This window comes from Macrobrachium rosenbergii, chromosome 4, assembly GCF_040412425.1.
Source record: "Macrobrachium rosenbergii isolate ZJJX-2024 chromosome 4, ASM4041242v1, whole genome shotgun sequence".
NCBI classification, from domain to species: Eukaryota; Metazoa; Arthropoda; class Malacostraca; order Decapoda; family Palaemonidae; genus Macrobrachium; species Macrobrachium rosenbergii.
The window spans coordinates 39,914,816-39,931,598 of NC_089744.1; the positions used below are offsets into that span (position 1 = coordinate 39,914,816).

The 16,783-nt window shown below is 40.1% G+C and overlaps 1 protein-coding gene across 1 annotated transcript; it reads right to left on the minus strand.

The window, feature by feature from the left end:
• Window positions 1-239: 239 nt before the first annotated feature.
• On the minus strand, window positions 240-10,171 carry LOC136832954 (uncharacterized). The gene is made up of 5 exons (XM_067094611.1): window positions 9,300-10,171; window positions 8,588-8,808; window positions 7,643-7,775; window positions 4,947-5,090; window positions 240-4,022 (listed from the first exon to the last, which is right to left on the minus strand). The coding sequence occupies exons 1-5, from the start codon at window positions 9,577-9,579 to the stop codon at window positions 3,895-3,897; spliced, it is 906 nt and encodes a 301-aa protein (XP_066950712.1). The 5' UTR covers window positions 9,580-10,171; the 3' UTR covers window positions 240-3,894.
• Window positions 10,172-16,783: the final 6,612 nt, after the last annotated feature.

Below are 16,783 nucleotides of genomic sequence, written 5' to 3' on the forward strand. Positions count from 1 at the left end.
ACTGGGAGGGAAACTTGAGTTTCAGTACACCTTTGTTGTTATTCTGGTAGCTGAAGGTGTAAATATAAACTTGAATAAATTTATCCAAAAATCAAAATCAGTAGTCACGTTTTAGTTTTAATTCTTGGGCTACATTTCCTCACTTCACATTTTTAAAACTTGGCCCATCGTCTCTAAAAGGTAATTCAATACATAGGCAGTCCTTGAAACTTTAAGAGGTGCTAAAGAAAGAGCAGGAGAAAAGTTACTGCTGATTTATTGATTGTTGTTGTTTCAGATTTAGCTGGCCTTGTGCCAGCACGGGCTCTTGCTCCTAGAGCAGCCCGTAACTCTATGTTGATGATGAGTCTGTGAGATGGGTAGGTTAATGAAAACTTTATTATGATACATGAAAGTGACTTTGGTGGGGGGATTTATTGAGGACACAGGCGGTTTATATAGCGGCGGACTGACGTCGCGCCGAGGAATACAATGAGAACCAGGGTGACCTGAGGTCAATTACTCTTGATAATAAATACAATGAATAAATACACTCTGAGTTGCAAAAATGGACAATGATCAAATTGACAACATTCTGACACATGAGCAAAAGAAACATATGCACAATAAGTTAGTAACAGGTATACAATTACATACTGTAGATAAGTTTGAATGATTGAGTTTGGCTGATCCTGCGTGACCCATTATCATAGGAGCGGCAAAGAAAACGGGTCGCCATCATAGAAGACCCGCTTAGCGGGGACTTTACAAAACAATTCTAAGAGTCCCAGTAAGAATGACAGGGAAGAAAGACTGGGAATGCATAAATTACGATTCATTACTATTTGAAAAAAAAAAACTCTTGATAAGAAAAGAATAGACTCAAAAATGTACATCAGATGAAAAGTATTTCAGTCGCAAGGTTCCGTACCCCAACTACAAAGTGAATCACACATTACAATAATGACCCAGCATACCTCACAAAAACAGTGGCTAAATACACAGGAAGAGGAATTGAAGATGTTCACGGAACTAACCAGCTCAAAAAATTCGTTTTAAGCAAGCCTACAGGGAGTGTCAAGGCGAGGTTTAAAAAGACTTACACTACACGATACGTTTTTGTCTCATTGACAAATCTTTATTTCTTCTCATTAGACTTACAGGCTTACATGATAAATGTTGACCTTTGACCTTACATAGCGTGTCAAGCTCCCAAGCGTGACACGCCAGGTATACTTTTTCTTTCGAAATAGCAATGGTATCTATCCTAATGAAAGCATTTATTGTACTGTATACATGACTAACAATGAATTTTACTTACTTGAAAAATATCTCAACGCCACATAGGTTTTGTCTATAAGACAGTGAATGCTTTACATTTCATTTTCTGAACTACGTAATGGAAAAAACTGAAAATATAGCACCATAGCTGAAGCTAATAATCAGGATGACGAATGTCTAACAATGGTAAATTTTCGTCTTTATAACATAACTCAAAAAGATGAAAAGCAGAAGGGGAAAAAACACGTTAGGTTGTGGAACTAGTAATTGTTTTGTTTGCAAATACTGTAATACTAATTAATCGTCACTATAAAATATCAACCTTTCATTTCTTAATCCAGTGATAATATAACTTGGTCTACAGCACAGTAAGAATAAGATAGTTACAAGTATTGCAAAACGAAAATATTCATTACACAAAATTTACAGTGTAACACACACGATAATGTCCAGCGCGTCGCACAGGCTGTAAAGTAGCTAATAAATGGCGCTGAATTTTTACGGCCAAAGTGTATTCCTATCTTATCTAATTCCTTAGTATTCCTATCTTATCTAATTCCTTAGTATTCCTATCTTATCTAATTCCTTAGCATTTCTGTCTAATCTGATTCCTAAGTATGACAATTGACTTTCACCTTATATTACGCATGAGCGTCATTAGTGGATTATGCACACCATATATGATGCTTTTTTCTCGTACAATTCAACCATTTTGGCTAAAGTTATATTATTATTTGGCATTTGACTGGTGAATTGGACCTTGACTGCACCCAGCGCATCGCATCCTCAGTGGCTTATAGATGACAAATATGAGATCTCTATTCTGTGCAGGCGAAAGCTTACGGCTAAGGTTAAAAGCCTATTTGACATTTGACTTTTAAGTACGACATTGGTACAGACCTTCAGCTGAACATCGGTTTTAATTGGGCACTATGCATGGCAAATATAAAAGAGAATATTCCTTGTATATCTAAGAAGCTATGCCAATGATTATATTCCCATTGGACCTTCAACTTTATTAGTGTACTTTAACTTTATTAGTGGATGATGCATGCCAATATGAACAGTCTATCTCTATCATTACAAAGTTATAGCCAAGGTTAAATTCCTTTTTGACCTTTGATCTCTAAATATAGCACCGACCTTGACCACACTGTATATCAATTTCCTTTGTTTATTATTCAGCAGATTATTTGAATATATGCACTGTCTATCTCAAAAGTTCAAAAGGTATGGCCAAGTTAAATTCCAGTTTGGCTGTTAACTTATTATGACTTTGACCTCGCCCTTGCACACCAAATTTATCAGTGGATTATGCATGGGAATCACAGGGACTCATGCCATATTATTAAAAAGTTATTGCTAAAGTAAAATTCCCAGCTGACCTTTCACTTCTATACATGACCTTGGTCTAACTCTTCACTTTGGCTTCATTAGTTGATTTCCCATGTCAAATATGAAGTCTTTATCTTGTACACCTGTGGTCAAGGTCAAATTATTATTTGGCCTGTAACCTTGACCATGACTTCGACTTTCATATCAATCATTAGTGCATTTGTCATGCAGCAGCATATGAGGCCCTTACCTTATAAAGTTCAAAAGCTGAGATCAAGGCTCAATTCTTACCTGACCTTTGACCTATCAGAATGACTTTGACCTTGAATTTTCTCTAAAACATTAGTTTTATTAGTAGATTATTTGGAATTATAAATTTCTTATATGGAATCTCTATAGCATGCACTGTAGCTCGAACGTTGTGGCTCCGGTTATATTTCCATTTGGTCTTTGATATTACGTATGACCTTGACCTTAACCTCACTGTTGTTCCGAGCAAACGAATTTTCATGAAAAGTTGCATAAGTTTACCAGTTTGCCACTTGCAATCGTTTGTCAGAAGAGTGACATGCACACATATATATACATAAATATACAGATAACCTATTAGACAAGAATAACAAGCGTAATGAAGTAAACGCACCAACGTGGCATCAAAGACTTTAGTAATACTGTAATGTCAAATAAAAGAAGCAACTGACTCCTTTATTGCTATATAGATTACTTATTGTAGTAGCATGGTTCATAAATACTTAGCTTGTGCTCAGAATACTTGAGGCCGAGCCTATTGTGTACATCCTGACGAACCAAGATATCTGACAAACTAGCTTTCAAAAATTGAAAGTGTACTTGAGGAGTTTTGAGCATAAGACAGAACGGTTTCATGAGCTCTAGCTCTGGTATGTGGTATCACTGATACTTGGGGCATAGAATTTTCAGTCTGGCAGTATCAATGCTATAATAAAAATTATCATATTTTTTGTAAGCACTTTTCACCCAGAGAAGATATCCAGTCTTTTCTATGCCGATCAAAGCTACAGAGCATCACGAGGAACTTCTATATTAGGGAAAGATCATCGGGCGCCTAATCATCATTTAACGTTCGTGTTTTAAACAGAAAGGTGAAAACCCTTGTCGTTCACAAGTCGCCTTTTACTAGATTTAGCTGTAGAGAAACGCCAACACATTCTATGACAGCTATCGTAAGACTATCTAACCCAGATGACCATTACGAATTTACTGGGCTATTACCAAACTAATCCACTAACATCTACGAAAAGCTCAGGGAAAGAGCTCCTCTTAGATACTTGCTAGCGATGTCTGGACAGTGCATTTCTCACTGTCTTTGGAAATGCAGGTGGCTGAGGTTGGTCGACTGTAATTCCACTCTGCGTAGATGGATTCCTTGCGTGACTCAGCTGAACGTTCTGGAAAGTATATAATCATTAATGATGAAATTCTCTCTCTCTCTCTCTCTCTCTCTCTCTCTCTGAAAATCGTGATTCTCACTGAACACTGATAAAAATTATGCATCTTAGAGAACTACAAGTATATAAAAAAACTTCTAACAATGGAAGGACAAAACTGGCAGAGATGTATAATCTACAGATTATAAAACATTGAATTTTAGAGTTTTCACTCTTTCATTTCAGTATGATGAAAAAATATGGTCTGATTTGAAATTCACCTCTTCAGAAGCAGTATCTGATAAAAGCCTACTGTCATTTCGATATTTAAAGAAATGCCACTTCAGTTTTAAGCTAGTCAAACCAATGTGCTTCTTTCCAATCAACAAACCACAGAATTTATATTACATATCATGGAAAACGTGGAAGACAGCCTAAATTCCATGAATCAATCAGCCTTTAAATGCAGCGAGGAAACATGGGACAATCCATGCATCAGCCCAAGCCAGACGTCCGAGAGATTTTCCACGTATATTGGGAAATAAGCAAAAAACTAACTCAGAAATGCTGTGTTCCATGGCGTAAGATATGAAAACTTAGAGAACAATTGCGTAGTGACGTAATATTAAACCCGAGATGTTCAAAAAGTCCTGTCTTGAAAAATTAACATATCAGAATTAGTTAGAAGAATGAATGGTTATGTTTAGAATACCAGTTCACAATTATCTCTTCTATGGATCTACTGCCATAATTCTTCTTGCAGAACACCAGGTAACACCCGTCATTCCACAACATCCCGAATTTACTCAGAGGGAGGCAGTTAACTACAAATATGAATATTGATTCTGTTAATTGTTTCTTTTCCTGGGTTCTTCTGCTTTTCATGATTCATATAAAAATGCCATTCAGTAACCCTCGATTAAAATCTTAATATCCGTATCCTACCTTTTATGAGCTGATATTGTAGGCAGCAGGCGTAGATGGTCAGTGGAATGAGGATTATTAGCAGACCGAGGCACAGCCACATGTACAGCCCAGTAGATGTCTGTACCAGAGGCTGGACCTTTGTAACTTCATCCCACCAGGGACCTGTAAAAGTTTCATTATTTTTGATTATGTTTATTATATGAATACGTCAGACTGGAAAAATACTTTGCTGAAATACTATGAACTTATCATGCTAGCTTCCAAAGAGTAGAATGCCTGTACATGTGGTCAAAGAAATGAACACGGCAAAGATTTGAAATATAGAGTAGCCTAAATACAATTCTAAGTATAGATACTAAAATATAAGTAAGCAAAAGCAGTGGTAAACAAGAGTTTTTCCTCAAGCAAGGTAATTTCGACACAAAACTGAAAAACCCTGACTGCAGACACTATGGCCACCCGAAGCAGTAAGGGAAAGAGTTACAAGAAATAACAGAGCAGTTCCAAATCAAGTTCCGCTGCTGCAAGAACGAAAAGTCAAGTGATTCTGGAATAATGGGAAAAGGCAGGGGATTCCACATTCTGAAAGGATAGTATATATGAGGAATGATGAAAGAGTTTAACCACTGATTTCATGATTTCCATATTACGTTAGATTATGAGGCCTGTTAGTGTGTAAAGTGATAAATGGACAGAGAGGTCAACTGCGAACCTTTGAACTCGGCCTAACCAAATGAAACAATTATGAGGCTGAAGAGCATAACGAAGCCTAGAGAGTGAAGGGGTTATTCATTCGAGAAGTAGGTACTCCTAGGCAGAGACACATTGGACTAACTAGTTACAACTTCTGCTTTTATAGTGTATATATTTGCGTCTTAGTTTTTAAGTCCAGTTTCCTAACATACCTATTCCACCCTGTATTTGTATATTCAGCGACTTGGCCTACCTTCCTCATCTCATATTGTATGTTCCAACTCTTAGTCCTTGCTTACTCAATATTAACTTTGAAAATGATTTTTTTTCATGTTTTGTCTTTGAAACTGTATCTCTTATTATATATATGTAGATATATATCATATATATAATATATGTATATAATAAGAGATGCAATTTTAAAGACAAAACATGAAAAAATCAGTATATAAGGTGTATATATATATACACATTATATATATATATATATAAAATTGTATCTTTTATTGTATATATGTATATATATATATACATATATATATATATATATATATATATATATATATATATACTCACACACAAACACACATACACACATATATATATATATGTATGTATGTGTGTGTGTTTGTGTGTGTTCATATTATATATATGATATATATCTACATATATATATAATAGAAGATACATATATTTAATATATATATATATATATATATATATATATATATATATATATATATATATATATATATATATATATACACACACACACACCTTTTTCTCTAGATGGGGTCACGCCAGGAGGAGTTGCCATTCAAGTTTTCAGCAGATATGGGGTGAGGGTGCTACCCCAGATCCTATGGATCTTGAAAATTTTTATGTGCCGACAGCGTTCGTCTTGTGTAGATGGAAGTAAAGACTACAGGCAACTATAACTGAGAATTTAGAACACCAGATAAACAACAATTAGCAACAATTCTGAGGTGTAGATGGTATGGTTTCCCATATGGATGCAGCTGCAAAATCCATCTGAACAAGACTGAAGTCATAGCCATTGTCAGTGTTGGCGATGTCGATAGATCCGAAAAGGTATTATACGTACCTGAATGTATTCATTAGTGGTTGTCAAAAATCAAAGATCTAAATTCAAGGTATGGCGTTATGCACCTCACTTGGTGCACTGGAAGCGTAACTAGAGGGTGTTATGCAGCGTCTTTTCAACCCCTGGCTGCACCCAATTTTTACCACTTTCTTTTACCTCTGTTCCGGCTTCCTTTCTTCAATCTTGCTGTCCAATCCCTCTGACTAATATATACTTCTTGGTGCAAGTGTGGGGTTTTATCCCAGTTCTACCTTTAGATCACTGTACTTCACCATCTTTATTTTCTGGATCACTTTAGCTTGCCTTCCACCCACTAAAACTCCCTCTTTCCACTGTCTGCAGCGCTGAATGGCCGAAAGTGTCCCAGTGCTTAGCTTGACAGTCAAAATTACATAAAATCATAAATAATCTAAAAGAACACTAAATAGATGGAAACTGGCCTTTAAATTGAGAACGCTTACACGGTAAGAGTAAGATGACACCGAATGTTTCTTTTATTTCCTTTCTTCTTCCTCCTCTGTGATTTCTAGAACCTTTATGTTCTCCCCAGCCGTCGCTACCGAAAATGGTAGCTCGTTGTTATCATTATATTTTCCGTTTTTTTTTTGTTGTTGTTACTTTTGGCAGCTATGCTCTCGACGGTCGCTTTATAATCTACAAAGTTATTTTAGTCCTCGTTTCAACATTAGATGTAGATAAATCATGAAATGTGCTCGTCATATGAAATTTGATGAAAAATAACGAACAATAATTCACTGAATATAAATGTTTTTATTTTTTTTATCAGGCAACAATTGAATAAGAAATGCCTGTTAACTGAATGATTATACTAATGGCATCAAGAAATGAACTGTAAAGTAAGAGATATAATATCATTTTGCCGAAGATAAAGTCGGAATGTGTCATGGGAGCTCACCTTGCGCATTGCAGTTGCTCCAAATAACCAAACTTCTGTCGTCTCCACTAGATACCCGAAGGAGGGACGGTGTACTATGAGGCAAGCATTCGTCAACTACGCCGGTAATCCTCACCTTGGCACTTGTACAGTCCTGTCGAAAATAAATGCACAGCATAAATAAAACAAAATAAAAACACACGATAGAAACGGATCTCCCTGTAAATGGCATCAGAGAGTGTGGTTTATATTGCTGTCAAGCTTCTATCATTTGAGCCGAAAGCTTGTTTGCCATAAACAATACATTCTTCCTCTTTTATTTAAGGTATTTGGTCCAACATGATTGCACGATTACATAATTGTTGATATAAATACGGTAGAAATACTTTAGAGCTCATATATATTGTGTGGGTATTTTCTAGCACATTTTATCCAAAAGGCAGCTCCCTTTTGGACTGTCTATTCTAGCTCGATGGAAGGAATGGCGAGCTCTTGTGTCAAGCGCAAATCGAAGAGTAATGTGATTAAATACCCGTTCAAATTTGGTAATTTTTTCTATTGGTGTTTATTGATTACCACTTGAGGATCTTTGCCCTCTGAGCAGCATGAAGTTTAAGATGGTGAGAGAAGCGATAGGAATTTAGGCTAGAAAGTTTTTTTGTAGCTTTTGATAATTACTTTACAATTCTGAGGTAAAGAAGAGGTAGGTAGGGTCATTTGGCTAACAGTGAGAATTACAGTTTAACGATTACAAATTAATGATGGCTACAACAAGCGTCTCAACAATAGTCATGTGCACCATGAATACAGTGACTAATAAAATCATCCGCTTCATTCATCTGGTAAATTCTGGAGCGAGTTTAGTAGCCAACTGTCTGGGGTACAACTAAACTCGTCTGCCAGACAGTGGCTACTATGAGACGCGGTTCAAAAACAAACAGAAAGGAGGAAAATCAGTTTACTCACATCCAGCGTATCGCTACGGAAGACCTGCAGTCTGTGCCAGCGCTCAGAGGTGATGAAATACCTATATTTCTTGGGACCTGATAATTTTAGACCAGATGCGGAAAAGTCGAAGCCCAGTTGAATTGTGGCCTCTGCCGACAAAGATTTGAACCAGATGTCGTAAACGTAGGTCCCACTTTTGTAGGTGTGCTCCGTGTTGTTGTAGGAGAGCTTTAGACAGTCTGAAATGCAGGAAGGCAGGGAAAGCAATGAAGAGAAGCATTAACGGCAACTGAAGAAGGAAACTTTAAATTTTGGTCGTTATAATATTTTTTTTCTGGCCTTTCTTCGGTGTCTTTTTGACGCAAGTACATTAGGTTTGTCGACTTTCTGCTGTGACACCTTTCACATAAGGAGAGAGAGAGAGAGAGAGAGAGAGAGAGAGAGAGAGAGAGAGAGAGAGAGAGAGAGAGAGAGAGAGAGAGAGAGAGAATGAAACAGTAGAGGAATAAAACAGTCATAATTAAAAAAAACACTGTAGTTGTGAATTTTAGTTTTTTACATCCTTTGGAATTTATCTGAGATCATTTTAATCTTGAATAATTAATTGGATTTGCACAGAAACAGTTCTTTAATAACTTATCTGATCAAGTGAGACACAATTATAGTCATTCCAGTAAGTTTGTTTTGTTTTGATATGTTCTTTTATACTTATATTAGTTCGTCAACCCACCTTTCCCCACTTGATCCATGGAGTTTGTCCGTGGCAATGCATCTTCAGAGGTCAAGCTTGTGGAATAAGGAGTCTGAGTAGGGACTGGATGACTTTCGGTCAAGCGCAAAGTGCTGAGGGTCTTTGCTGTACGAGGGGTGGTCCTTCTTCCAGATTCTCGAATATGAAGCGTCTCATCCGGAACTGGATTATTGTACGTTAGCAGATGAGAAAGGTTCGTAGCATGGCCGAGTGTGTGCTGATTCGCGAATAACATAATTACTGTCACAGCAACGAGCATTTTGATTTTCTTTAGGAAATGATCAGTCTCTGACAGATGCTCCTTACACTATATTAATAAATGCTAAATCAGTAATTTTTTGTGTCTAGTAACAAGAAGTTCTAGGAGATTTTGACGTATTTCAGAATTAAAAGTCCCTTAAGTTAAGTATATCTTAGTTTAACCAGACCACTGAGCTGGTTAACAGCTCTCCCTGGTCACTGGCGTTAGTTACAGTGTTCGTTAATATTTAAGCTCCACTGGGTGATTTTTGCGTCTTCACATTTGAGTATCAAGAAAAATCTCCCTTATTATAGCTGTATTTTTCAGTGTGAAAGATGAGAAAAGCAACATCATCTGGTCACAGATTTTGATATTTGAATTCTATGACATTAAAATACAGCACAATTGGCACCAGAGGAGTGACTTTCCGTCCTGATCAGACCTACAGAAGGTTTGCGATCTATTTAAATAAGCACTAGCTAAGTGGTTTTACGACCAAGTTGCAAATGATACCAGATGATCACTTTTCTTTCTTTTCTGACACACTACTCAAGTAATGTTCGGACGCAGCCTGCTTCAGCACTGCATCGTGGTTGGACACTCACTGGCCACGAGTCGAGATGTGACGATAATGGTCAAGACAGGATATCCTGTGCTTCTTGTTATTCTCCGTTAATATAAGAATGTTTTACGCCTCAAGATTATAAGGTCAACCAAGGGTTGATATAGTACACTGAAACATTCGAAGTCAATAAAATATGCCTCCCCAAGGGGGTTTGAAAAGGACCATGGAGGTAATACAGTAGTTCTCTTTACGCGTGTCCACATTTAAGCTAAAGACTGGCAAGTTCTTGGTTCTCATTCTAGATGATGAGAGATATAATGATAATGGTCATTTTAATTCAAGCTGAATCTGGCAAGTCATAGCTTCTTCCAAATCTCTCTCTCTCTCTTTCTCTCTCTCTCTCTCTCTCTCTCTCTCTCTCTCTCTCTCTCTCTCTCTCTCTCTCTCTCTCTCTCTTTATGACGCATTCATACATCTGAACATATATGCACAAACCTAAGTAATTAGGCTGCTAATAAGGAAATGACTCATTCTTCAACTAATTTCGCAAATTCAGTTAAAGATTTAAATGACCGGATTTTTTCCGGACCCAGAAGTAAATAAGAAAAAAGAACTAAGAAGATGGTGATGAGCGTAACAATAATGCTGGTGAGAACCATAAAGAACAATCACATTCATTAAGGAAGAGGCTAGCCCTATGGGAGTTGATAATCAGCTCAGTGGTCTGGTTAAACTGTTTTGATAATAATATTAACATTAAGACCTTCTTTTAAGATACTGAATTCTGATATATCGGTAAAACTACACTTGCCACTTTGAAGCTTTACGAGGGCAAAGTGTTGTACTCATCGTCAGAGGAAATGGAACTGAACCAAAATTTACAAGGACAAAAATATTTTTTTTATCCATATATCATGAATTAGTGCACAATAAAATGGTGTCATTTACTGACATGATGATGGCAGTAAAACAGAGAATATGATATTCCAAAAACAAGAATAGATGTATTTCCTCAGTGCATGGATAAGATCTATCTTGATGCAAAAGAGGAAAATTGCATGAGAGGGAAACGTAAGAAAAATGAAAATTAACGACAATCAAAACACCCAAGTGAGAGCGGACCACCGGCTATGAAACGTTCAAACCACCGAAACTCATTCATTTAATGTGTGATCGTTTGCGCATCTATTAGCAGGATACATCAAGAACGTATATATATATAATCTGATGAAATGTCACAAATATATTTATCAAGAGACGTTCTAGAGACGAGCAAATTTTGGAAAAAATCGTCTCAGAGATGACATGGTTTCCAAGGAAACAAGTCTGATCCGATTTCTCCCAAAAGTGACTACCAAGATGGTCTCCTAGTCTCATCAAATCTTCTCTACTCGTTCTTGAGATACCCTACTAAAGCACAACACGCGCGCCAGCGGCCACAGACCGACGGACAAACAAGGTGAAAACATAACCTGTTCACGCTTTGTTTTTTACAACTGTGGTGAATCATCAAACATGATGTTTTTCCTTTGATATACTTTGGTTAGCATTTTAATTATAAAACACTGTGGTATACCTGGACTAGTTCGCTTGCCTATACTATACAAAACTGGCGTCCCATTCTTTAGAAAGTCAGCTACAACTCCATAAATCATCAGAAAAGATACTGACTGTCGTCCGAAAAAGGGCTGCTGATTGATAGATACATCGCTTTTTCCCCTTGCAATTTTTGTTGTATTTCGTTCTAAGCCGTGATGGATAAGGGTTGCTCGTGCCAGTGACCTCCGACCTTTATCAACGGGAGGGCCTCGTTGTCGTATTTCGTTCTAACCCGTGATGGATAAGGGTTGCCCGTGCCAATGACCTCCGACCTCTATCAACGGGAAGGCCTCGTTGTCGTATTTCGTTCTAACCCGTGATGGATAAGGGTTGCCCGTGCCAATGACCTCCGACCGTTATCAACGGGAGGGCCTCGTTGTCGTATTTCGTTCTAACCCGTGATGGATAAGGGTTGCCCGTGCCAATGACCTCCGACCTTTATCAACGGGAGGGCCTCGTTGTCGTATTTCGTTCTAAACCGTGATGGATAAGGGTTGCCCGTGCCAATAACCTCTGACCTTTATCAAAGGGAGGGCCTCGTTGTCGTATTTCGTTCTAACCCGTGATGGATAAGGGTTGCCCGTGCCAATGACCTCTGACCTTTATCAACGGGAGGGCCTCGTTGTCGTATTTCGTTCTAACCCGTGACTTTGACCTCTGACCTTTATGAACGGGAGGGCCTCGTTGTCGTATTTCGTTCTAACCCGTGCCAATGACCTCCGACCTTTATCAACGGGAGGGCCTCGTTGTCGTATTTCGTTCTAACCCGTGCCAATGACCTCTGACCTTTATCAAAGGGGGGCCTCGTTGTCGTATTTCGTTCTAACCAGTAATGGATAAGGGTTGCTCGTGCCAATTACCTCTGACCTTTATCAACGAGAGGGCCTCGTTGTCGTATTTCGTTCTAACCCGTGATGGATAAGGGTTGCCAGTGCCAATGACCTCTGACCTTTATTAACGGGAGGGCCTCGTTGTCGTATTTTGTTCTAACCCGTGCCAGTGACCTCCGACCTTTATCAACGGGAGGGCCTCGTTGTCGTATTTCGTTCTAACCCATAATGGATAAGGGTTGCCCGTGACAATGACCTCTGACCTTTATCAACGGGAGGGCGAAGCTGTCGTATTTCGTTCTAACCCGTAATGGATAAGGGTTGCCAGTGCCAATGACCTCTGACATTTATCAACGTAGGGCCTCGTTGTCGTATTTCGTTCTAACCCGTGCCAATGACCTCTTACCTTTATCGAAGGGCGGGAGGGCCTCGTTGTCCTATTTCGTTCTGACCCGTGATGGATAAGGGTTACCCGTGCCAGTGACCTCTGACCTTTATCAACGGGAGGGCCTCGTTGTCCTATTTCGTTCTGACCCGTGATGGATAAGGGTTGCCCATGCCAGTGACCTCTGACCTTTATCAAAGGGCGGGATAGTAACGTTGTATTTCGTTCTGACCCGTGATGGATAAAGGTTGCACGTGCCAGTAACCTCTGACCTTTATGAACGGGAGGGCCTCGTTGTCCTATTTCGTTCCGACCCGTGATGGAGAAAGGTTGCCCGTGCCAGTGACCTCTGACCTTTATGAACGGGAGGGCCTCGTTGTCGTTTTCGTTCTGACCTGTGATGGATAAGGGTTGCCAGTACCGGTGACCTCTGACCTTCAAGAATGGGAGGGCCTCGTTGTCCTATTTCGTTCTGACCCGTGATGGATAAAGGTTGCCCTTGCCAGTGACCTCTGACCTTTATGAACGGGAGGGCCTCGTTGTCGTATTTCGTTCTGACCCCTGATGGATAAGGGTTGCCAGTACCGGTGACCTCTGACCTTTATGAACGGGAGGGCCTCGTTGTCCTATTTCGTTCTGACCCGTGATGGATAAAGGCTGCCCATGCCAGTGACCTCTGACCTTTATGAACGGGAGGGCCTCGTTGTCCTATTTCGTTCTGACCCGTGATGGATAAGGGTTGCCCATGCCAGTGACCTCTGACCTTTATGAATGGGAGGGTTTCGTTGTCGTATTTCGTTCTGACCCATGATGGATAAGGGTTGCCCATGCCAGTGACCTCTGACCTTTATGAACGGGAGGGCCTCGTTGTCGTATTTCGTTCTGACCCCTGATGGATAAGGGTTGCCCATGCCAGTGACCTCTGACCTTTATGAACGGGAGGGCCTCGTTGTCGTATTTCGTTCTGACCTGTGATGGATAAAGGTTGCCCATGCCCGTGACCTCTGACCTTTATGAACGGGAGGGCCTCGTCGTCCTATTTCGTTCTGACCCGTGATGGATAAGGGTTGCCCATGCCAGTGACCTCTGACCTTTAAGAACGGGAGGGCCTCGTTGTCGTATTTCGTTCTGACCCGTGATGGATAAGGGTTGCCCATGCCAGTGACCTCTGACCTTTATGAACGGGAGGGCCTCGTTGTCGTATTTCGTTCTGACCCGTGATGGGTAAAGGTTGCCCTTGCCAGTGACCTCTGACCTTTATGAACGGGAGGGCCTCGTTGTCCTATTTCGTTCTGACCCGTGATGGGTAAAGGTTGCCAGTGGCAGTGACCTCTGACCTTTATGAACGGGAGGACCTCGTTGTCGTATTTCGTTCTGACCCGTGATGGATAAGGATTGTCAGTGCCAGTGACCTTTGACCTTTATGAACGGGAGGGCCTCGTTGTCGTATTTCGTTCTGAACCGTGATGGATAAAGGTTGCCCGTGCCAGTGACCTCTGACCTTTATCAAAGGGCGGGAGGACCTCGTTGTCCTATTTCGTTCTGACCCGTGATGGATAAGGGTTGCCCGTGCCAGTGACCTCTGACCTTTATGAACGGGAGGGCCTCGTTGTCGTATTTCGTTCTGACCCGTGATGGATAAAGGTTGCCCATGCCAGTGACCTCTGACCTTTATCAAAGGGCGGGAGGGCCACCTTGTCGTATTTCGTTCTGACCCATGATGGATAAAGGTTGCCCGTGCCAGTGACCTCTGACCTTTATCAAAGGGCGGGAGGACCTCGTTGTCGTATTTCGTTCTGACCCGTGATGGATAAGGGTTGCCAGTGCCAGTGACCTTTGACCTTTATGAACGGGAGGGCCTCATTGTCCTATTTCGTTCTGACCCGTGATGGATAAAGGTTGCCAGTGCCAGTGACCTCTGACCTTTATGAACGGGAGGGCCTCGTTGTCCTATTTCGTTCTGACCCATGATGGATAAGGATTGCCCGTGCCAGTGACAGTGACCTCTGACCTTTATGAACGGGAGGGCCTCGCTGTCCTATTTCGTTCTGACCCGTGATGGATAAAGGTTGCACGTGCCAGTGACCTCTGACCTTTATGAATGGGAGGGACTCGCTGTTGTATTTCGTTCTAACCCGTGATGGATAACGGTTGCCCATGCCAGTGACCTCTGACCTTTATGAACGGGAGGGCCTCGTTGTCGTATTTCGTTCTGACCTGTGATGGATAAAGGTTGCCCGTGCCAGTGACCTCTGACCTTTATGAACGGGAGGGACTCGCTGTCGTATTTTGTTTTAACCCGTGATGGATAAAGGTTGCCAGTGCTAGTGACCTCTGACCTTTATCAACGGGAGGACCTCGTTGTCGTATTTCGTTCTGACCCGTGATGGATGGGGTTGCTCGTACCAGTGACCTCCAACCTTTATCAATAGGAGGGCCTCGTTATTGTATTGCGTTCTGACCCTTGATGGATATAGGTTGCCAGTGCAAGTGGCCTCTGACCTTTATTAACGGAAGGGCCTATCGTATCGAAACACAACAAGATGCAGGGAGAAGACTATGAATATCAAAATCATATCTTACTAAATTTCGAGCGCCCAGATTATCCGTATGAAAATAGATAATTGAGTTTATAAATAATATGCACGTATGAAAGTAATGAGATCCGCTGACAAATGGACGTTTACGCGAACGCAGACATTAAATTATCTATATCCACATGCTCCTATAGGAATAATCACATTTGATAACTGATTGCAACTGAAGCGAATCGGTAAATTATAATGAGAAGCTTATTCAGAAGAAATCAAGACTACTTCTTAAAATTTTTTAAATGATTTCTGCATTAAAGGTCTTAAATCAGTAATTAGCGTATTAGAGTAATAACTAACAATGTTGGATTTTGGATTGAATTTTGATAACATAAAATGTCGATCTTAAAAAAATCAGCCAAATAACTGAAGCACCAATCCATACTATAAGAAAAACAACGGTCAAAGAATCACCTTCTCATCTATCAGTTTTCCTTAATATACAACGAAAGTATAAGATACGGACAAACTTTCATTAGTATCAAAAGAAGGCATTCGGACAATACTTGGGGTACCTTCCAGCCTCCCGGCCTCGAAGGACCCTCTATTCTTCCATGATCTTCTCTGTCATCTACAATGAAAGAAGAAGACCTGTGATTTAGGGCGACAAGAAGGCGACGAGGGCATGAGTTTTGAGGGATGCAAATGTTATCCAATTCTTTCTCAGGTTTCTGAAAAGGGAGTCATTAAAGACTTTCACCAGCCCAATACATTGCGTCGTCCCTTCCCGCTCAGACCGATTTTATTTACTTATGCCATTTGGGATGACATACGATCCATATATTCATCTCCGCATCACACGCGATGACAGTTCCTCAAAACATTCTCGTTATGTAGAGAACGGCTCCACACAACAGAAGCTATTGGTAGGAGGGAGACATCTTGAAAAGAATCTTTCCCTCTTCATCAAGAACTCGTCTTTCAGTCTTTGAATAACCTAGGATAATTATATTTCTGTCCGGTGATATTTCTAGCGCGTTTTAGCCACTTTTAAATAGGACTTTTCGTCCGTTCTTAGGACTTTACAAAAAAGACCAAGTAAGTATAACCTACTTTGCCTTTTTTTTTTCTTTCAATTCAATAAGTCTTTCAAAGCTTTCCTTGATCTGCGGAAAAAATATATCGCTGCTGTGTGACAGTCGAAACACAGTTGAGGACATAGGGCTACACTGGATTTCCGACAGATGTCTTTTTTTTCCGCTGTTGGGTACTTATTTATTTGTGTAATTCTTTTAACCTTACTGCGTTATTC